The sequence below is a fragment of the Crocuta crocuta genome, unplaced genomic scaffold (assembly GCF_008692635.1).
Source record: "Crocuta crocuta isolate KB4526 unplaced genomic scaffold, BGI_CrCroc_1.0 scaffold91-1, whole genome shotgun sequence".
Lineage (NCBI taxonomy): Eukaryota > Metazoa > Chordata > Mammalia > Carnivora > Hyaenidae > Crocuta > Crocuta crocuta.
In genome coordinates, this window is record NW_027551575.1 from 719,535 (window position 1) to 742,265 (window position 22,731).

Consider the following 22,731-nt stretch of genomic DNA (forward strand, 5'->3'; position numbering starts at 1 on the left):
GCTGCCGCATTCCTAAACAGTTCAGACAAACCCACTGGTGGGAAGCTTCGAAAGCCCTCAGCTGTAGTGAAGAAAGCAAAGGCTTGGCTGGCAGCCAGACTCCTGAGCTCAGCATTTTGTAATGCACTTCCTTTTTACTTAACAGCTTGCATAATGTCCTTAACCCTTCCTTTACCTGCATCACATCTTTAACCCCTTCTTTTCTTGAACTTCAAAGTAAACTTCCGAACTCAGTCTCCTACAGGGGTGTAATATATTCTGCACCAAATCACAACTGACTGATTTTTAATATCGCTGAAGAGGCAATCTGATTAAACACACATGCTCCCCCTACAAGGCCCCTACTTATCCCCCTTAAAAATGTTACTTTTCAAGCAAAGAAATTACAAATTTATTAAAACAATATAATGCTCAATTTTTTCAATACCCTTCCTTTATTTATCTGTTAGAACTTATTTTTTCAAGAAAGCATAGCTTCAAATGGTCCAAACACAAAAATAACAATATACAGTGACAAAAATCTCCCTCCAACCATGTGCCCCAGTTAACCGGTTCTCACTCCATGTCCTTTATTTCCCCTGTATTAACCCAGTAGTAGTTTAATATATATTCTATCTTCTCCCTTTTGTACATAATAGTAAACACCACACATGCTTTCTCTCCTTGGCTCCCTTCTTCTCGAGAGCTGCATGGAGTTCCACCAGAACTAATTTAGTGGTTCCCTGAATACTAATATTTAGGTAATTGCCAATTCTTTGCTATTTCAAATAGTGGTGTAGTGAAACTCTTGTATGACAATATCTCTAGAATAAATTCCTAGATAGAGAATTGCTGGGTCAAAGCAAACACGCATTTGTAATTTTGAAAGGTGCCTGCATTGAGGTGTACCTCACCTCTTCCCCTCCCACCCGAATTGCAGAAGGATGCTATTTCCCTCAGCCAGCTCAGACTATCTTCCTGCATTAAATGGCTCTCCTTTATTTCATAGTGGTCCCAGATACCCAATTCTTTGCCAGGCCATTGTTACGAAGCTTTTTTTTATTTTTGGAAAACAGATCAGTTTAAAAAAAAAAAAGGCATTTCAATGTAGTTTTATTTTACATTTCTCATATGAATAAAGTTGAGCATCTTTTTTTATACATTTTAGAGCCATTTGTATTTCCTTGTGAACTGTTAAATTATAACTTTGTCCATTTTTCTAGTGGGTTGGTTGTGATTTTCTTACTGCTTTGTAGGAACATTTTTAGGAATGTACCTTTTGTCTATAATGAACCTGAAGGAGCTTTTTATACATTAAGGAAATTAGCCCTTTGTCTGTAATAGGAGTTGCAAAAAACTTTTTTCTTCCAGTCTGGTAAATTACTTTGGTGGTTTGTCACACACAGAAATTTAGGAATTTCATGTAGGTGGATTGTTATCAATCAATTACTTTATGGCTTCTGTTTTTTTATCAGACATAGACTGTTGTTCCTGATTCAGTTTATAAAAGAACTCACCTGTGGTTTCTTCTAATACCTATTGTTTTCAGTTTTACATTTCAATATTTGTGTAAAGTTTATACTTTGTCTTTTCCTAGATGAATACCCAGTAGTCCCAACATTTACTGAATAATCTATCTTTCCTCATTCAGTTTAAAATGCTACCTTTATTATATTTATCAAATATTATATGTGTGGGGTTCACAGGATTTTCATGTTGCATTATATTTCATGCTGCATATATAAGTCACTGATCATTTTAAAATCTAGTAGAAAGTAAGATAGGTGTTCCATAGACACCAAGATCTGATTGCCATAAATACATTTTAGATTTGGGGAGTTTTGTTCATTTCTAAACCACACTAAATCCTTTTCAGGATTTCTGGGATAAATTACAGCAAAGTATCACAGTGAAATAGTATCTACTGTGATTTCAAAGTAGCTATTTGAAAATACCCATTCAGAAACATGACTCCTGACCAATTATGGCAAGCAGTTTTGGTCTTCTTAAAGACTTCAGGCCATTACTAGAAGGATTTAAAACACTGAAAACACGGTTAAAGGACAATTTTGATACTCACTGTAGACAACCGTGCCTTTTAACATATCCTTTAAAAATATTCTATTTTTTTTTACAAGTGAGAATATACTGGGCCACCTGGGTAGCCCAGTTGGTTAAGCGCCCAACTTTGGCTACGGTCATGATCTCACTATTTGTGAGATCAAGACCCATGTCGGGCTCTGTGCTGAAAGATTGGAGCCTGGAGCCTGTTTCAGATTCTATGTCTCCATCTCTCTCTGCCCCTCTTCTGCTCACGCTCTGTCTCTGTCTAAAAATAAATAAACATTTTAAAAAAATTTTTAAATGAGGATAAACTAGTCCCTTCAACTAGTCTTTGACCTTCTTTCCAGATCTGTTGGAGATTATTACACCAGGCCCCTATGAAATTCCTAGGTTTTATATGTAAACCATCATATTAATAATTACTTACTCTATTAATTATACAAATTATTAAGCATACCAATGTTTTCATCAGCTGCTCAAAACACACCAGAATCACGGTCTTGAACAGGATCTCCTAAGGGTAGGCAAGTAGTTGCCAAAAAGTGTGGCAAGATGACACGCACTTACAAGCGTAAGGTTCAAAGTCCATGCATGTTAGCGGCAGAAGGCAGAACCGGAGAGACGAAGGGAGCAGAAGGACAAAACAGAACGGCTGAGGCAGAGAGAAGGCCCAACCCCTGAGAGGAAGGAGATCTGGATGCGGCTCCGGCTGTTCTCCACATGATGATTCCTCATTTATTTCAGGAGACCCAAACCCAAGTTTTCTCAAGACAGGCCTGACACACAGTCATAAGACCACAAAGTATGTGTCAGGAGAAAGCTGTTAAAGATGTTTGTTTTGTGTGAAACAGACACCTACCTGCGCATACGCAATTCTGAAAGTTCTGAAATATAATTCATACAAAAGATTTTAGTCTTCTAAGATATAGTGCTACAATTATATTTATGAAGTTACTATTTTAAACTCTGAGTCCATTTCCCTATAAAAACTATGACACACAGCATAAATGTCCAAACAGAAATTCTTTAAAGCTCTGGACACTCTGCCCCTAGTCTAGCATTCTACGCTTTTCTTTCAAGGAGCCTACATTTTGGCCCCATGGGAGCAGGGCCTGCTGTTTCTCAAACATGCCTGTTAACTTTGCTCACATTTTCCTACATCTGGAATATCCTCCTAACAAGAGAGAATACCAATCTCTAAACTCACATCTTCTTCCACATTTTAGTGGCTTGGCTCAAATGCTGCCTCCTCCATACCTTCCTCCCTCTGTGAGGAGTCAGCCTCTCTCTCATCAACTGCAGTAGCCTCCCCAACGATGATGAAGACCGCTAAAGATGAACGTCGTCAAAACACAGGTTTAAAGTTCTCAAATTAATGTGAAGATAAAAGAAACTAAGAAAAAAAACACACTCCACTAACAGAAAAAGATGGATGACTATGAAGGAAAACAATGTAGATCCTATGTATAAAAAAATCTACTTAGGTAACCCATTTATGTAAAGAAAGTACACATTTTTTAATTGGTCTCACCTTTTTTTAGGGGTTGGGGGGTAATCAGCCTACCCATCACATCTTGAAATGGAGCTTTCCATCAATTTACAAATAGGAAAGAGGACAAAGACAAAGCTAATATATTTGCATATGACACTAAAAACACAACACCCACCAAGAGGACGACTACAGGTAAGTTCAAATGCTCTTTCATTCCCTGAAGCCCTCTTAGTTCATGAACCCCTGGTACCCATGACTTTACCTGATGTGTGGTGGATCCCACTGGACCTATGACTTATGACTCAGAACTTCCAAGGTTAGGATAAGCCAGGTATCCAATAATTATCAAATATAACTAGGGATCAAAAGCACCTGATATTAAGTCAAGAAATATAGAGATTTTTCAATATTCAAGTCTCAGACTTCCTAGAGTATAAAAGCTGACAGTGGGGCTGGGGAAACTGCTTGGTTAAATCAAAAACCAGAAAACAAAAATACTTCCCTAGGTGACTCTCTGATTTGTAAACAAGTAGTATGGAAAATAGTAGACTGGGAAGGGCCGTGAAGGCAAACAAGGGGGCTAGAGTAAGTGGTGAGAATCCTTCTTCTTTCTCGGATTCACCTACTCTGTCTCATGTCTCAGCCCCAAAAATGAAAAGGCAGTTACTAGGAGAAAAGCGACAGCAAGAGTTACAGGAATAGCAACTATTAAAGCCCACCTGCTTTTGTCAACCTTAAGATCTGCTGTCCACAGCAAATTTGAACCAAAGGCAGTAGAACAGGGATAGGAGTTCTCCTGGTGAGGTGGTAGCCATGGCTTAAGAGGCACTGACAATAGGAATTCAGGAAGGTGTTGGAAGCCCTTTGAGGTTTTCCATCTGCCTCAATTTATGCCATTATTTGCTTTAAAACTTAGTCCTAGGGTACAAGAAGAAAATGCAATCATTTTAAGAATTCAACTGATAGATGAAGGGCCGGGGCTTTACCCTATGGTATAAAAAGTAACTTTCCAAACCTCCTAGGATGCCTATTAAAGAGACTGTATGAGGGTGCCTAATTTGTCTCTTAGCAAAGGCTACAGCTAATATTCTCCAGGGGAAGAAATTAGAAAATACACTTTAGGGGCTAAATGATTTCCAAATGATTAAACTGCTCTCACTGACAAAAAACATTACTTAAATACCAGGAAGCTCATAAGATTGCAAGCTCTGAACTGAGCATTAAAAACTGCTTCCTTTTGGGGCACCTGGCTGGCTCAGTCGGTTAAGCGTCCGACTTCAGCTCAGGTCATGATCACACGATTCATGGGTTCGAGCCGCGAGTCAGGCTCTGTGCTGATGGTTAGCTCAGAGACTCGAGTCTGTTTCAGATTCTGTATCTCCCTCTCTCTCTGACCCTTCCCTGCTCATGCTGTCTCTCTCTCTTTCTCTCAGAAATAAATGAATGAATGAATGAATGAATAAATAAATAAATAAATAATTTGGGGAAAAAACTGCTTCCTCTTAGGACAAAAATATATACTAGCCCAAAAAAGTTTTCAACTCCCATACAGAGTCTGAGTATCCATTTCTTTGTACGATTCCAGAATCTTGTTTAACATGCATAATTTCCCTTCTGATTTTATTCAAAACATTCTCTTTCCTTTTCCAAGTGTACTTCCTAAGCCTAAAGACAAAGCGTTCCTTTTCCCAGCTCGTCCATGTGATGATGCACCCATGCGACAACTAAAGGAGTTTTAGGCCTCTAGTGGTCTTACTTGGTATCCTGTGAAAAACTGAAGCTGCCAACTGCACACAGATTAGAATGGTCCTCTTCACAATGGTTCCCTGCTCTGTATCAAGAGAAATGGAACTGACCACAAGTCACATTGTTTAGCAACTCCAGGCATTTTTTCACATTTTAGTTTTATTTTTCTAAATAATAACATAACTTCAACAGCCCCATGAGTTCTGAGCCCTTATAAAGTCTGAATTTTTTTGTAATATGAAAAGTGTCCTACCGAATAATCATTCGGTCTTTAATCACTGCCTAAAGTGAATGGGGTTTTTTAAGTAAATCCAGCTGATGGTTTCAAGACAGTCTTTGAGAACTAAAGTTACCTCAAGAAGGACACCAAAGACATGTGTCCTCAATGGAGTCTAAAATCGCTGTTTCGGGGCGTCCAAATTCGGCTCAGGTCATGATCTCACGGTTCGTGGGTTTGAGCCCCGCGTCGGGTTCTGTGCAGGCAGCTCAGAGCCTGGAGCCTGCTTTAGATTCTGCGTCTCCCTCCCTCTCCGCCCCTCCCCCACTCATGCTCTGTCTCTCTCTGTTTCAAAAATAAATAAAAACTATAAATAAATTTTATGAAATCATTGTTTCTTCTATGTCAGGTGTGTAAACTGGGCACGTAAAATCATTTGTAGACAACATATTATTCTTAGGGCAATGCATAATTACTCCCTTAATTTTATCATGAGATCACAGTTAGATACATACATTTCTCCCATACTACCTAAGTGTACAACATAAAAGCAAGGATTTTGTTTTATTTGTTAATTTCTATATCCCCAGGTCCTATCACATAGTATACGTTCAAATCATTATTAGTTAATGAATGTTTCCCACTTATACTATATACAGAAATGAAGTTAATTTCTCTCATTCATTTAAATATAAGACTCAACTGTGTATATATCTATGTATCTGTATAACTGTATGAAATTAGATATATACAGACAGACATAGATAGATAAATATATAGAAGTACATATTATACATTATGCCCAACAATGCAAATTTGAAATCTGCCCATGGGGACAAAGTAACATTTATTGTGAGAATACTAACTTTGAATTTCTTAAGTTGGGTGGAATAGGATACTTAACCTTTAAGGTACAAAACCCTATGTATTTAATAAAATTGAATCCCATTAGAGTTCTAATTGCCACACGTACCCCTACAGCACTATAATCTAGAAACCATACAGCATCTTGTTCTCTGCAGAAGGTTAATCGTTAAAAACACCTTCATTTGAAGAGCTTCTAGACACAGTATTTCCTACATTAATGGAGATGCTTATATACTGTCCCTGGAACCTATGCTGCAAAAATCTGACTAACTTCAAGTAAATAAAGCCTTTATAAGTTAAAAGCCAAATCTAATAACAAGGCAAAATTCCTATGATAATGAGGGATTTAATGCAAAATTCTATTGCAGTTTTAAAAGTTCTCCTGTAAATAAGAAGTACGTCAAAATTTAAAGCATTTATAGATACATGTTCAAAACCATTCTCACCACTTAATCCTAATCCTCCATTCCCCAGAATGTTCTTAAAACTGTTATAAGTACAAGTCATCTTTTCTAATCCTTACAAATAAGGTCTTTTTTGTGTGCTCTGTTACTGCTTAAAACTTTACACTAAAGAGCACCTCAAACACAGAAATATCTATTAACTGCTACCATTACTCTGGATATACATGTTCCATAAAGGATATTTTAAGAGTGATAAAATAATAGGAGATAGTTCCTTAAATTTTGCCCCCTTTTTACAAGACTTCTAGGGACAAGTGGGTGACTCAGTTGGTTAACCGTCCAACTCTTGATTTTGGTTCAGGTCATGATCTCACGGTCATGAGATCAAGCCCTGTGGCAGGCTCTACACTGAGCATGGGGCCCGCTTGGGATTCAGGATTCCTGAATCTGAATTTCTCTCTCTCTCTCTCTCTCTCTCTCTACCCCTCCCCTGCTCACCCTCATGTGCATGCATGCACATGCTCATGTCTACTCTACCTCTCAGTCTCTCTCTAAATAAATAAACATTAAAAAAAAAAAAAAAAAAAAGACTCCTGGAATGTTTTCTTCGAATTTCTCCTTCTACCCCTGGAGGATAAATTTAAATTGTCTAAAGTTACAGTCTTTTGAAAAACTCTGTGGTATATTTGTAGTGGTACCTCTGGAAAAAGATCAAAAACCTTCTTAACATAAGACATTTCCTCCTTCTTTTGGTTCACAAGCCAATGCAGTACTCAGTTCTGGGCATTCCAGAGGTCAGGAAGCAATAAGAAGACTGAGAACACCAAGAAAAACACAAGACAGGGACTAGCAGGCAATATTACTGGAGATCACTTAAGTAAAGGCTCACCTAAGTAGAACACAAGAATTGCCAAGAGAGCCAGCACAAGGAGCCCAGATGCACACGGAAATAAAAACTTAACAAATACAGACTTTTCAAGGCACATGATAATGTAATGAGAAACCTGTCTGAACGGAAGGCTTCAGACCAAGACAAATTACATCCATCCGTGATTAAAAACACATTGTTGGTAAGAGCCTGAAACCACTGTGACAGTTCCCCACATGTCAAATGTAAAGAACAAAGACCCTGGCATTCTGCCACAAGAGTCTCCACTTGGCTTAGCCCTAGTCAGCATTTTCATCAACCACCTGGGATGGACTCAGGGGCAAGATCAGTGAGAATGAGGAGAAAACAACCTGTGGGACTCCCTAATATCCAGGGCAGATGGGAGGTTCAGAAAATTCAGCAGTCAGGAACAAGGAACAGATATAAAACAACTCACAAAAAAATATTTAATATAAAGTACTGCCCTGGAGCTAAAAACATAAGCTGTTCATCTATAATATAAGGCCTTACCTACGAGCAATTCATGTGAAAGACAACTCCAAGGATGACAGCTACATGCTCAACACAGCACAAATCTGTCTATAAAATAAAGCAACAAAAACATCAACTTGAGATATTTTAATTACAGTTTTCAAACATTCTTAGCATGTCCTGTGCTAGTCACATCCTAGCTAAAGCACTGTATGCTTCTCCGAGGATCACATTTTAAAGGTGGCAGTGAAAACCTGGAATATTTCAGATAAGTTAGCATGATTCTGAAGTTCTGAAATAATCAGAGGGCAATGGTTAGAGCTTTGGCAGCATAACCTGGAAAAAATTAACCTAACTCTTGTTCAGTATCTGAAGATTTGTTGCGTTAAAGATCAAGATACAGTTAGGACTGTGGGAGGGCTAGGAATCTACACAACACGAAAAGCTCCTCAATATTAAGCAGTTCAAAGCTGTGCTGAAAACGAAGAGTTCCCCATCTCTAGAAGGGAAGGGAAGCTGAGGCTGAGTGACACAGCCAATAGAGACAGAGTAACGACCTGCCAAGGGTGCTTCAAGGATGCCTACCTGTCCCTTATGGAAGGCTGTGCCTAATCACAATTATCAGGCCACTTTGACCCTTGTCTTCCTAAGAGATCATTCACACCTGGGCAGTAGGAGTTGGAAGAACCCAGGGGACAAGTGATTTTGTTTGTTTCTCACTTCTTTACGTACTTTTCAAAGTTACTCTGATAGGTCAAGAAACACCAACCCTTAATGTACACAGATACCATACATACTCTGCCACTAAGAATTCACTTTGAGAGCTTGCGTTGGGGATTCAGGTCCTTCAGGGCTACAAAGAGGAATGCCCCATGGCTGAAACCTTTCACCCAATTCAGTAAGTACTGACAGATTCTAGAAAAGGCAAGAGAGGATCTTATTTTCCCCCCTCAGTCAAAAACACAGAAATGAAATCTGAACTAGCAAAGAAACAGATTTCAGTGTGTAAGAGAATCTGCCAGTGTGAATAATTTTCTCACTCCAGTCACATATAAGGATTTAAATTCACAATCAGACAAACTCAGTGTTTTCAATCAAAAGCCATTTTCAAATAATAGATGTTGACTGACTTTTTAAAGAGCCAAAAAACTCGCTCCTCTTCAGCCCCCTTAAATGCCATTCAGCCACATGACCCAAGGTCATCCTTCCTTTTCCCACTAACAAGCACCCTAGTAACAATAGTCCACAAATTCAGTTGGCTCCCTAACTCTAAGGAAATTATTCTCAGAACTGCAATCACACAATGCTTGGTTTAATCATAAGAACACAATCTTAACGAACCTCTGCTGAGACTCACCAGGTGCCAGATGCTATGCTAAGTACTTTAAGGCATTTTGATAAGGTAAATTTTATCCCCATATTATAAATGAAGAAAACAAGGCTCCAAGAGATTAAGTTACTTGTCCAAGGTCAAGAGCTACTAAGTGTTATGACCATGCTTCAAACTCCAAGCCCCTACAAATGTCACCACTATACAATGCTGCCTGCCTACTTACTTGCACAAGGAGAGTGATCCTGTAGGTTCCAAGGAACTACCGGAACCACAGCAAGGAAGGGGGTCCTGAGCTCATTCTAGACGTTCACAGGGGCCAGAAGACAGAAGGGACCAGGGGGCGCAAAGTGCCACTCTTTGAAATTCTGAAATACTGCTGAGATGCGGTTTTGTAACCAGAGACATTAACGGCAGCAGGAGGGACTAAATGTAGACATAAAAATGAACTTCCTTTATTATGAAGGTAAGCCTCTAATAGTTACATTAATAATGATTAAATTTCTTACTGCTTTGTGTGCTAAGCACTGGAATCAAATTTCTTCTCGTTTCACTCTCAATGTGGATTAAGTGGATTTAGATCATACAGCCCATTCTGTACACTTGGAGTACATGCAGCAAGAACTCTATTCCCCTTCAGAAGTCACCCCTGACAGCTTGGCTGTCACTGATGGGCTGCGCGTGCCAACATCCCCAGAGGGCCCCTCCTGCAAGGCTGAGGATTCTCTGCACGTAGAGACCAACAAAACAAACTGTCATTTTTCTCCTGAAGTGTGGATTCAGCCACAATTGCCACCCCCCAGAGCATTTCACCGATTCCCTAATATAACACTCAAAGTGAATTTGACTAATCAAATGTTGTTAGTGGTAAATTTATTCCTATTTTATTATTTTTGATGCAAGTATAAATAGGATCATTTTATTAACTTCTCTGATAATTCATTATTAGTACATAGAAATGCAACAGATTTTTGCAGATTTTGTATCTTGCAACTTTACCAAGTTATTATATGTAAAATACTCCAAAGAGATTAACTATGTCCAGTTCAAAATTTCAATAAGGAATACTTAAAAGACATTAGAAGGATCAGTCTTATTTAAACCTAAATCTGATCTCCAAAAAACCTTGTGCTTTCTCAATGTTTTTATTGAGCAACATGTAGAAATTGTAACCAAAAACTTAAATTTAAAAAAGTCTAATTAGTGTACTGGTGAATGTAGATTTCTGTCCTTCACGTAAACCAAGCTAAATTGAAGTTAAAATATGCTATGCCACTAAAAAAACATAAAACAAAACAAAACAAAAAAACCTTCTTTAATCTGACACCTCATACTGCCATCTTACACCTGTAAAGTATTTTGCAAGCTAAACAAAATGTTTCATTCACGTTAGAATGAGAACATTCAATTCTCTCACACACACACACACAAATCTGTACAATTAGGAGGTAGAAGTGTTGAAAGGATAAGTCCACAAAAGAAGATGGAAGCACAGAGATAATTAAGACATCTAGGGTGTGACGCTCAAAGTTGTGGAGACCTAAGTGGAAACCCAACCTACTGGATCCACGCTGCCAAAATCACATCTGTGTCCAAACACAAGACTGTACCTTCTGATCTTAGTATACGCAGTAGGCTTGTAAAGAAGTACAAGCTTTCCAGATTTTTTCACTTCCAAGCAATACACTGGTTGAGAATTCCTTAAACTAACATCTGCCCCTCAAAAAAACATCTTTAAAGCTTAGTAAGATATTCAAGTCAACAGCACACTGACTGCCCTCCCCGAGTAAAGCCTTTTTATTTACTCCATCTGAATAATTTATAAAGGAATAAATTCTCTGAGAACACTTTAATATCAGGTTATAAATACAGTCCATGGCCTACTGTGTCTTACTTAAAAACTCTGCTTAAAAGACCAAGTGAATAAAATGTCTTAATTTATACAATAGAAATTCTAAATCCTAATCTCTCTTGATACATTTTAAAAAAATATTTAACCAAGTGTTTTTCAGTCTTTGAAAATCCATTTTGTTTTAAAGTCAGGTTTTTAAAAAAATCAATTAAGTATTTACTGAGTTATCACCATGTGTCTAGCCCTATGCTCATTTCATCAATTAAACCATTGATTTTTATCTTAACTCTGATAGCGCTTAGCATAACTCAGCATTCAAAGATGACACCCTGACAGATCCATATCTGTATGCAGGTATGAACTGGGGGAGAAAAAAGAAATCAATGCACAGTAGTCTTTTTGCACTGCACAAAGACTGCTCTTCCCCTCTGCATAGCCTGCCGTCTGTCCTGTGTCAGGCTGTCAGGTGAGGCCGGGTAAAGACACAACCTGCACCACCCCCCAAACCTACATCCATGCACCCGGTTGGACTGCCCGGATGGAAGTTTTCTCAGCACGAAGCAGTTATACCACCTGTCTGAAATGGTGTCCCCTTCATTAAAAGAGTCTTTCTGCTTACTTTACAGACAATGATAGCTGCCAAAGGGATGAGTCACATTATAAATGTACTCCCTCTAGCCCTAATGTTTAGCACATCCCCTAACTCATAAATGGGATTTTATCACTCCATGAAATGAACACAACAGGTTTTCATTTGCTGCTCATGACTGTGCCCGTGAATCAAGGCACAAGGCTAATTAAAGCTTTGTGATGGTGCCCAACTATCACTGGAAGATCGAGCCCAACTCTTCATCACAGCACACAAGGCCCACTATGGTCTCTACCATCTCCTCTCCAACCACGCCCCTCTCCCCCAACACTAAGTGCACCAGCCATGTAAGCTGTGCAGAATGTGAATCACAAAAGAGGTGGAACTGTTTCCTGGCTCCACATTTTTGCACAAGCTTTACTTGCTGTCTAGAATGCATTTCCATACCCCCTATTCTGACTACGCTTCCTCCTCCTAATAGCAAATCTCTGGCCAACTCCTCTCATTTTCCACCACTAGGTACAAGTTTCCCCTTCTCTTGCAGAAGCCTTTGCAGATCCCCAGAAAGAACTGATAACTCGCCCTCAAACACACCACTCAAGAGGGTACTTGGTGTGCTATCAATCAAGCTACATGCCTTGAGGTTGTCTTACTTCGCCCCAGGTGAGGTCCCAGAAGAGAAAGGGATATGACTCAGTTTTGCATTCCTAGTACACACCCCGTGCTGGCACAAATCAAACACTAATCAAAGGAGGACGGGCACTGCTCAGTAGCCCAGGGCTCAGCTATCCCAGGAAAGTGTTCCCACACAGGGGTTGCCAGAGCCCAAGCAGTCAGGTCCTGACTGACTCCCTCATGACCAGCCCTGGAGAAGAAACCGAGGGGGCCAGCAGCCCCAGGAGCATGCCCAGAGACAAAGATACACTTCCCCAGTGAGGAGCACAACAGGTAGGCGCCAGGCAGAGAAGGAACCGAGAGGCAAATACTCCATCGGCATTTCCACCAACCTGAAGGAAGGGAATTTTCTAATCATAAAAGCTTTCCTTTTATCTCAATTCATACAGCCTTATCTCTGACATTCAGCAATAAATTGCTGCTTTGTAGTAGAAATAACTTAATACCACAGAACAGGGACATAAAAGAAACAGCCCCCAAAATGAAAATAGTCCTTACATATCCTAAATTCAACCAGTCAAATGCTTTACCCTACCCCTATAACTGGAATACACCACAGATTTTGACCCAGGGGCTACTTGATTTAATTTTATATATCAAATAATGAGGTTATTTATCTTGTTTCCAAGCTCCCTACAGGTTAAAAGCAACATGTTTGAGAAAAGAGTTTCATAAGGAAGACCAAAAAAAAATCTATAAAAATGCAGACCCCCCCAAACCCCAAAGTCCAGCAATCTGGACCATTTTGGTCCTATATATGTGGATGCTAATAACTACATTCAATCAAAAAGAGCACAGCTCGGATTCTTAAAGGGGGAAATTATTAGCTTTCTAGAAATGCTGACCACAAAAAATTTTGTATTTTAATATGTTGCCACAGCCAAAGTACAGTTATATTTAAAATAAAATTATATTAGCATTTCTATTTACAGAAATCTGCCCTCAAAATACAAATGAGCAAGAGGAATATGCCACTGTGATGAGTGTAGCATTGTTCCCAATAGTGAAAAACTGACAACTAAGCACCTATCAAAAGAGTACTGATAAACAGATTATGATATATATATCAAGTGAAACACAATTCAGTCATTTTAAAACATGATACTCATTAACATGAGAAGAAAGTCACAACAAAGTATTAAGCAAAGAATTAAGACAGGTAAATGGCGTGTGTTGTAGAAGCTCACTCATTATACAAGAGTGTACACATGAGTATGCTCGTGTTATGTGCACATGGACACCCATGCATGCATATTATCAAACTGTAGACGGTGATTAATCTGGAATTATTAAACATTAACCATGATTTCTGCTTCCTCAGAACTTTCTATATTGTCTGAATTCTCTACAGAAACAAAAATCTTATATATAATGAGAACATTATGAAAAAAGCAAGTAGATGCATGTATGTAGCTAGCCTGGATGAAAGAAACCAGGTGTTGCTTTACATCTATCTGCTATAATAGAGAAATCAGCAAAAGGCTATATAGGTGCATCACTGTAAATTCATCAACAGTAGTAGAAAACACAATTTGGGGGATGCCTGGATGGTTCAGTAAGTTAAGTGTCCGACTCTTGATGTCAGCTCAGGTCATGATCTCACGGTTTGTGAGTTTGAGCCCCACGTCGGACTCTGCACTAACAGCACAGAGCCTGCTTTGGGATTCTCTCTCTCCATCTCTCTCTGCCTCTCCCTGACTCACGCTCTCTCTCTTCCTCATTCTCTCTCAAAATAAATAAATAAACTTTAAAAAAAAAGAAAAAAGAAAACACAATTTTGAATGCTATTTAGAAAGAATATTATAAGGATATCTTATAGACAGCTCCAATCACCCTGTCAATTTCAAATAGTTTCTTAGTTCTATCTGGAAGAAATCCTTCATCAAATTTTCATTGCTGAAACACTATGGCATTTCAGTCTTAAAAGAAAAAAAAAAACAAACAGTCTTGACGGGCTATACAGTTGACCCTTGAATTATGCAGAAGTTAGGGACACTGACCCACAACACAGTCAAAACTCCCCATATAGCTTTTAACTCCCCAAATATCTAACTACTAACAGTCTACTGCTAACTAGAAGCCTTAGTGACATCAACAGTTGACTAATATTAGATTTTGTATGTCATATGTATTACACACCATATTCTTACAATAAACTAAGGTAAGGAAAAAAGTATTAAGAAAATCATGAGGAAGAAAAAATACATCTACAGAACTGTACTATAATTATTGATAGCATAAATTTATGTCACCTGTTTACAAGATGAATCATCTATCGGTACCTACACAATATTGTCTTATATGATATAAAACACTGTAGATGCCATACCTATTACTAGCACTAGACATCAAAAATGAAAAAATAAAGTGGAAAAAAATTCATATGTATTTATAGGTATAATGAATCATGCACTGATAACAAAAAAGCAGCAATATGGCTACTTTATGGTAGTCTAGTATAATTGATATGATTGCTTTAGAGAAGCCTAGTCTATACACTCTAATAAATTAATCATTATAAAAGTTTTACAGCATACAGTATTACAGTCATATTCAGAATACAATATTGGAAACACTTACATTTTTAAAACCACTTACCTGTGATGATAAGCTGATAGGCATTTTCTCCAAATACAAGAGAGGGAGGCATACTGTACAATACTGTAATTCTTTGAAAGCAGTTATCAGACAGTAAGAAAACCCACATTATTAATTTTATATTAATTATCACTCACCTTAAGCCTATGTAAGACTAAGTTATCCATTTCTATATGAGTCTTGCATACAATATTCTACACAATTAATCCTTTGGGGGTGATGATGACACAAATACATCTCATACAGTTCTTCTCATACAGTTACTAGATTTCCACGCAAAGACATACATAGACACAACAGATAAGTTCATTAACAAGACACATGTCTGATGATTATTTACTATTCATTCAGCAGGAATGGATTATCATAAAAGTCTTCATTCAAATCATCTTTATGTTGAGTAGGCTGACAAGAAGGAAGAAGACGACAGGTTGGTCTTGCTCTCTTAGGGATGGCAGAGGTGAAGCAGGGGGCAGGAGAGACAGGCACTCTCAGTGTCGCTTCATGGCAATGTTATAATTTCTGACTTTTTTTGCTTTTTCATTCCTTTCTATAGGGCACCGCCATTTGTTTTAGTTTCAGCGCCTGTAAAATAAAAGGGCCTATGTCATGAAGGAAGTCAAAGCAGTCTTGAATAATCAGAACTCTTCTGTCCTGTGGTTTAATATCAATGTGTTGACTGGCACTGCTTCTCCTGTGTCTTCCTTCTCATTATCTGGTACTGGTTTAGAAGCACTCATCTCCATCAAGTCATCTTCTGTTAGTTCCTCTGATGTGGTGTCTATTAGCTCTCTAATTTCTTCAAGCTCCCTACCTTCAAACGCTTTACCCCCACCTTTTTTGCCATACACACAATCTCTATCATGATTTCCTGAACTAACTCTGTTGTAGAATTTGGAAGTCATTCACAACATCTGGATAGAAGTCTCTCCAGCAGGAATTTATTGTTTTGGGGTTGACGGCCTTCACAGTTTTTTCTAAAACAACAGTATCTTCAATGATGTTATCCTTCCAGACTTTCATGACGCTCTCTCTTGGGGTTCTCTTCCACAGCATTGACAATCCTTTCCATAAAGGATCATGTGGAATGAGCCTTAAAGGTCCTTAGGACTTCCTCGATCTGGAGGCAGAATTAGAGATCCTGTGTTTGGGGGCAAGTAGACAACTTTGATGCACTGAGTGCTGAACTCATGAGGTTCTGGGTGGCCAGGGGCACGGACCAGTATCAAAAGAACTTTAAAAAGGAGTTCCTTACTGGCAAGGTACTTCCTGACTTCAAGGACAAAGCATTGATGGAATCAGTACAGAAAAAGGGTTCTCACTGTCCAGGCCTTCTTGTTGTACAATCAAAGACTGGCAGCTGGTGTTTATCTTTTCCCTTCAAGGCCGGGGAGTTAGCAGCTTTATAGATAAGAGAAGTCCTGATGATAAATTTGACTGCATTTCCACAAAACATTAGATTTAGCCCATCCCTTCCTGCCTTCTATCCTGGTGCTCACTTCTCTTCCTTACTAGGTCAATGTCCTCTGTGGCATGTTCTTCCAGAATAGGGCACTTCTGTCTGCATTAAAAACCTGTTCAGGCAGATATCCTTTCACCTCAGTGATTTACTTAATGGTGTCTGGAAACTCGTCTGCTACCTCCTGGTCAGCAAAAACTGTTTCTCCAGGCATCTTGACATTTTTAAGCCAAACCTCTAAAATTATCAAACCATCCTTTACTTGTATGAAATTCTCCAGCTTTAGACCCTTTAACTTCATATGGTCATATGATGATTTCATTTTTTCAAATCACATGAAGAGTCCATAGGAATGCCTTTCTCGCAGCAATCCTGCACCTACATAACAAATGCATGTCAAGTATTTTGCAGAAAATACAAGGTTTTTGCATCTATGGCACAGTTGCAGCGACAGCTTCACAAAATTTCCTTTTCTTATTTTACAGTGGTCCTTAAGTTGGATTCATTTATCTTCATATGGTGGGCAACAATAGGTGCAGACCTCGGTCTATGGTAGATGTCAAGAAATTCCACATTTTCTTGTAATGTCAGGACTTTACTCTGCTTCTTGGGAGCACTTCCAGCATCAGTAGTGCACTCTGAATGGGGTCCCTCCTGTTATTCAAGGTTTACAGTATTGCACTAAACACAATGAAAAGTACATGCAAACCGCACCAGATAACTTTTTACCACGATACACAATTCACCATAAAGAATGAATTGCTCATGAGAAAAATCAGTGTTACACGGTGTTTTAACTGGATACTTGCAGTGCTTGAGCTCAGGGCAATAGCAACAAAAGGGCCTACAAAATTTTTACTGTAGTACAGTAGGTATGTACTACAGTTAATTTTCTGTGGCTATGACTTAATAATGCATCTTTACATTTATATCTCTCAACTGTGAGTGGTGCCATGTACAGTCTGTGGATGTATGCATAAGCTTTGATAATTTTTAACTTTTATAATAGATTTGTGTATACTTTATAGCAGTAAATGATAAAACAGACTAATATCTACATATATTTCATATATTCATGACATACTTTCCTCTTTTTTCAATATTTTTAAGCTATGCAGTTTATCTGGAGTTTTCTCAAATTGTCACAAATCTCCAAAATTTTTCCAGCATATCTACTGAAAAACATCCATGTGTAACTGGACCCACACAATACAAATGCATGTTTTTAAGGATCAACTACACTACTCTGGAGATCACTACTCAACTGAAAGTGCTCATTTATAAAAATTTTGTCACGTGTAGGCTCTCCAAAACAAAAGACAAAGACAAAAGTGAAGGAGAGGAGCACAGGGAAATAGGAATTTCCACTTTACTTAGAAAAGAATTTTGAATAACAAAAAATACTACTTTTTTATAAGCACAGGTTTATTAATAAGGGAAAGGTATAAGGTACCTGGAGGTATGGGAGCTAAAAAGCAACTGAGAGTGGGCACAATGTTGGTCACATTCTTTCTGAATTTTAATAATTTTCCCTTTTTATGAAAGGCATAAGAAGATAAAGAAATGTTATAGTAACCTTCTTTGTCAAAATTATTAGCCCTACATGAAAAAAACATAGGTTTGAAAGTAAATACGATAAAGAATTCTGAAATGTCCCACTCTCTTCATTGTAGCAGACTAGCTGCCCTTGGATTCCTTTGGGAAGGCAGGACACACTGTAAGTAGACAGGCAGAATGGCAGGCAGGCTGGCCAAAAGGCAGTCAAGGCAAGGAGAGAGAAACAGGAGATGAAGAAGAACCGGAGCTCTGTAGCAAATGAGATGAAAGAAAAGGGGGGGAAAAAAGAAAGAAAAATTCAACTCTGCTTCAAGCTGCAGATGCCCTCAAGAAATGTCATTAATGGCGCATTCTCATTACAAAAACTCCCTCAGATTGGCCAAGGGACTTGGTTTCTTTGTGGTTTCCAATTCAAACACTGCATGCATCTTTTGTGCATCAAGCTAGTACATATACAGCATGTGGCTATTCTCAACCCAGCATGTCCTCATCAAGACACATCTGTGGCCCGCTATAACCTCTAATGACAACACTGATAGCTGAATGGAAGATCAACACAGACAGAGGACAGACACAAAATGGATTTATATGTCAAATCTATATATTCTAACCTAACCAAAGAGGTGAAAAATCTATACACTGAAAACTACAGAAAGCTCATGAAAGAAACTGAAGACACGAAAAAATGGAAAAACATTCTGTGCTCAAGGACTGGAAGAACAAATATTGTTAAAATGACGATACTACCCAAAGCAATCTACATAGTCAATGTGATCCCTATCAAACTAACACCAGCTTTCTTCACCGAGCTAGAATGAACAGTCCTAAAATTTGTATGGAACCAGAAAAGACCCCAAATAGCCAAAGCAATCCTAAAAAAGAAACCAAAGCTCGAGGTATCACAATTCTAGACTTTAAGCTGTATTACAAAGCTGTAATCATCAAGACAGTATGGTACTGGCACAAAAACAGACACAGAGATCAGCAGAATGGAGTGGAGAGCCCAGAAATGGGCCCACAAACGTATGGACAACTAATCTTTGACAAAGCAGGAAAGAAGATGTAAGGGAAAAAAGACAATCTCTTCAGCAAATGGTGTTGAAAAAACTGAACAGCGACATGCAGAAGAATGAACCTGGGCCACTTTCTTACAGCATACACAAAAATAAACTCAAAATGGATGAAATAACTAAACATAAGACAGAAAGCCATCAAAATCCTAGAGCAGAAAACAGACAACAACCTCTTTGACCTCAGCCGCAGCAACTTCTTACTTGACATGTCTCTGGAGGCAAGGGAAACAAAAGAAAAAATGAACTATAGGACCTCATCAAGATAAAGAGGTCTGCACAGCAAGGCAAACAATAAGCAAAATTAAAAGGCAACTGACGGAGTGGGAGAAGATCCTCTGCAAATGACGGATCAGATAAAGGGTTAGTAGCCAAAATCTGTAAAGAATTTATCAATCTCAACAAGGAAAAAACAAATAATCCAGGGGGGAAAAACGGGCAAAGACATGAACAGACACTTTTCTAAAGAAGACATCCAAAAGACTAACAGACATATGAAAAGATGCTGAACATCACTCATCATCAGAGAAATACAAGTCAAAACCACAATGAGATTGTCAGAAAGGCTAACATTGACAACTCAGGAACAAGAGATGTTGGTGAGGATGCAGAGAAAGGGGATCTCTTTTGCACCACTGATGGGAATGCAAACTGGCGCAGCCACTCTGGAAAACGGTATGGAGGTTCCTCAAAAAATTAAAAATAGAACTACACTACAACCCAGGAATTACACTACTAGGTATTTATCCAAAGAATACAGGAGTGCTGATTCGAAGGGTCACATGTATCCCCATGTTGACAGCAGCACTATCAACAATAGCCAAAGTAGGGAAAGAGCCCAAATGTCCATCGATGTATGAATGGATAAAGAAGATGTGGTGTATGTACGTGTACGTACATGTACACACACACACACACACACACACACACACACACACACACACTAGNAATGGAGTATTACTAGGCAATCAAAAAGAATGAAATCTTGCCATTTGCAACTACGTGGATGGAACTGGAGGGTAGTATGCGAAATAAAATAAGTCAAAGAAAGACAAATACCATACAATTTCATTCCTATGTGTAATTTAAGAAACAAAACAGATGAACATAAGGGAAGAAAAATAACATAGAAACAGAGAAGGAGACAAACCATGAGAGACTCTTAAAATATAGAGAACAAACTGAGGGTTGCTGGTGGGGTGTTGGGGGGGCATGTGCTAAATGGGAAAGGGGCATTTAGGAGGGCAATTATTGGGATGAGCACTGGGTGGTAATATGTAAGTGATGAATCGATGGACTGTATTCCTGAAATCACTGATTACACTACACGTTAACTAACTTGGATTTAAAGAAGGAGGAGGAAAAGGAGAAGAAGGGGGAAGAGGGGGAAAGAGGAGGAAGAAGGAGATGGAGATAGAGCAAAAGACGAAGAATACTGTATTCTGATACTGTATTCTGAGATTCTTGGGGTTTTTTCCTCCACAAAATAGTTCCCAAATGCATTTAGGCTTTGAACCACCACAGGTTTTTTTTCATTTCCCTATCTTCTCCATTAAGATGTGGAGCTCTTAAGGCAGCAAGGAAAGTATACTTCCATTTCACTATGCAAGTATGGTACCACAAGTCTCAGGTGAGGAGAGCCAACCTAAGAAAGGAACCTTACTGAGTGGGAGGAGCCCCCCAGAGCACACAGAGTGTGCCCAAGGGCAGGAGAACAGACCAAAGTCTCACTGACAGATGGTGACTTTCTTCATTTTTTTGTCTCTTTTCTCCTTTCTCTTCCCCAAATAAATTTAGGGACAAGTGTTCCAGCATGGCAAAATGCATTAGTGGGTCTTCAAGTGACAAAGTACAAAAAAACAATAATCTACAATGATCCAAAAACAGATTAAAGGCAGTCTTTTTGCTTATTGCAGAACCAAATTCAGAACTGACCAATTTCAACTGCGAAATTGTCAATTTCACAATTATTCCTACATCTATGTAAAGAGTATAGATTTCCATTGTTAAGATTTCCTAGTAGGAAAATACCCAAAGCCACAATTCTAAGCCAAGAAAACTTAAAGCCTCTCAGTCATTATTACACAGAGAAGTGGTTAAGAGCATAGATCTTTTTTTTTTTTTTCCAGCCACTGTGTGGGCTCAAGTTCCAGCTCTGCTATTTACCAGCTATGTGACCATGGACAAGTTACTTAATGTCTATCTGTACCTCAGTTTCCTTATATATCTCTTAATTTAAATATATTAATATACATAAACTCTTAGAACATTATGTCGCACTGTAATAGTAATGACTGTTACTATTATTACTGTCATCATCCAGCAGGCTTACCATTGAGCATTTCAAATAAACTTCTCCTAAAACAAGAGTATCACTGCTAAAGCATTCCAAGTATTTCTCAATTTCAAAAGACAGTATAAAGCTAAAGTGTTTCTTACATCTTAAATAACATTTTGGAATGTGGGGAGCTATTCAGCTAATAGTGGTGTTTAAAGAAGTTACACTCATCAAGCTAAGTTTTGAAATGAAACCTGTTCCCTCTTACACCTTGCAAAGGGAAAAAAGAAAAGGAAGATAGTTGGGGAGGTGTTTTTGTTTTCTTTCGTTCTGTTTTTCAAAGAGTACTTTGACCAGCCACTTATTCAAACTAGTCTTACATACATTTGTAGAGTATTCAACACGTGAAGTACTTTTGCCTTACAGCTCTGAAGTACAGAGTGTTATAAGTACTCAATTAATTTTAAAAAGCACTTTCTTAATTTGAAACTTTTGCATTTGAATCTCAGGAGTGTTGTCTTACCCCTTCTATTTGCTACATTTAGCATATTCCATTATTTTTAACAGTGAAGGAATGTTAATTAATGTGATCATAGTTTCTCCAGCATAAGGCATGAAAGAGAACAGGAAATGGACACAATCCTGGTTTTCAGGCAACTTATGTAAACATACAGCTTGCTTGGAGGTGGGGGTGGGGTCGGTAGCAGATTTACTTTATCTTATTACTAATATTAGCCATTCACTGGCTTCGGAAAAGTGTAGATACCTCCCAAAAGCAGAAGCCAATCTACTGAAGAAGAGTTGTTTTATACTCAAACAACTACAAGTTGTAAATTCTCAAAAGTTAGAACAAGCCCCTGTGAACTCTACACACTGCTCACTATCAATAGCATAAATAAAACAATGAAAGAAAATGCTCCCTTGGAAAGAGTCTTAGCAACTGAAGATAAAGGGGTCTGTCATAATCAAGTTGCACAGATGGCATCTGGCAAGAGCAAATGGAGGAAGAGCCTCAAAAGTAAATCATGATTTTGTTGAGATATGAAAATAAAGGAAAAGGAGAGCTAGCAATGTTTCATGAGAAAGTAAGATATTCAGAGGTATGAAAAACATTTTTTAAATCCACATAAGGGATTTTAAAATGGGAAAATTAACCCACAAGTTGTTGAATTATTTTGCTTAAGTGTACATGTT

At 38.4% G+C, this 22,731-nt stretch overlaps 1 protein-coding gene across 1 annotated transcript in view; it reads right to left on the reverse strand.

Moving 5' to 3' along the window:
- ZSWIM6 (zinc finger SWIM-type containing 6) overlaps positions 1-15,225 on the reverse strand; it is a 144,341-nt gene extending 129,116 nt beyond the window's left edge. The window contains exons 1-4 of the mRNA XM_077751431.1: positions 15,174-15,225; positions 3,301-3,372; positions 2,903-2,927; positions 2,611-2,819 (exon numbers count right to left, since the gene is read on the reverse strand). Coding sequence (XP_077607557.1) covers positions 2,611-2,819; positions 2,903-2,927; positions 3,301-3,372; positions 15,174-15,225 — 358 coding nt within the window. The remainder of the gene's footprint in view (positions 1-2,610; positions 2,820-2,902; positions 2,928-3,300; positions 3,373-15,173) is intronic.
- Positions 15,226-22,731: the final 7,506 nt, after the last annotated feature.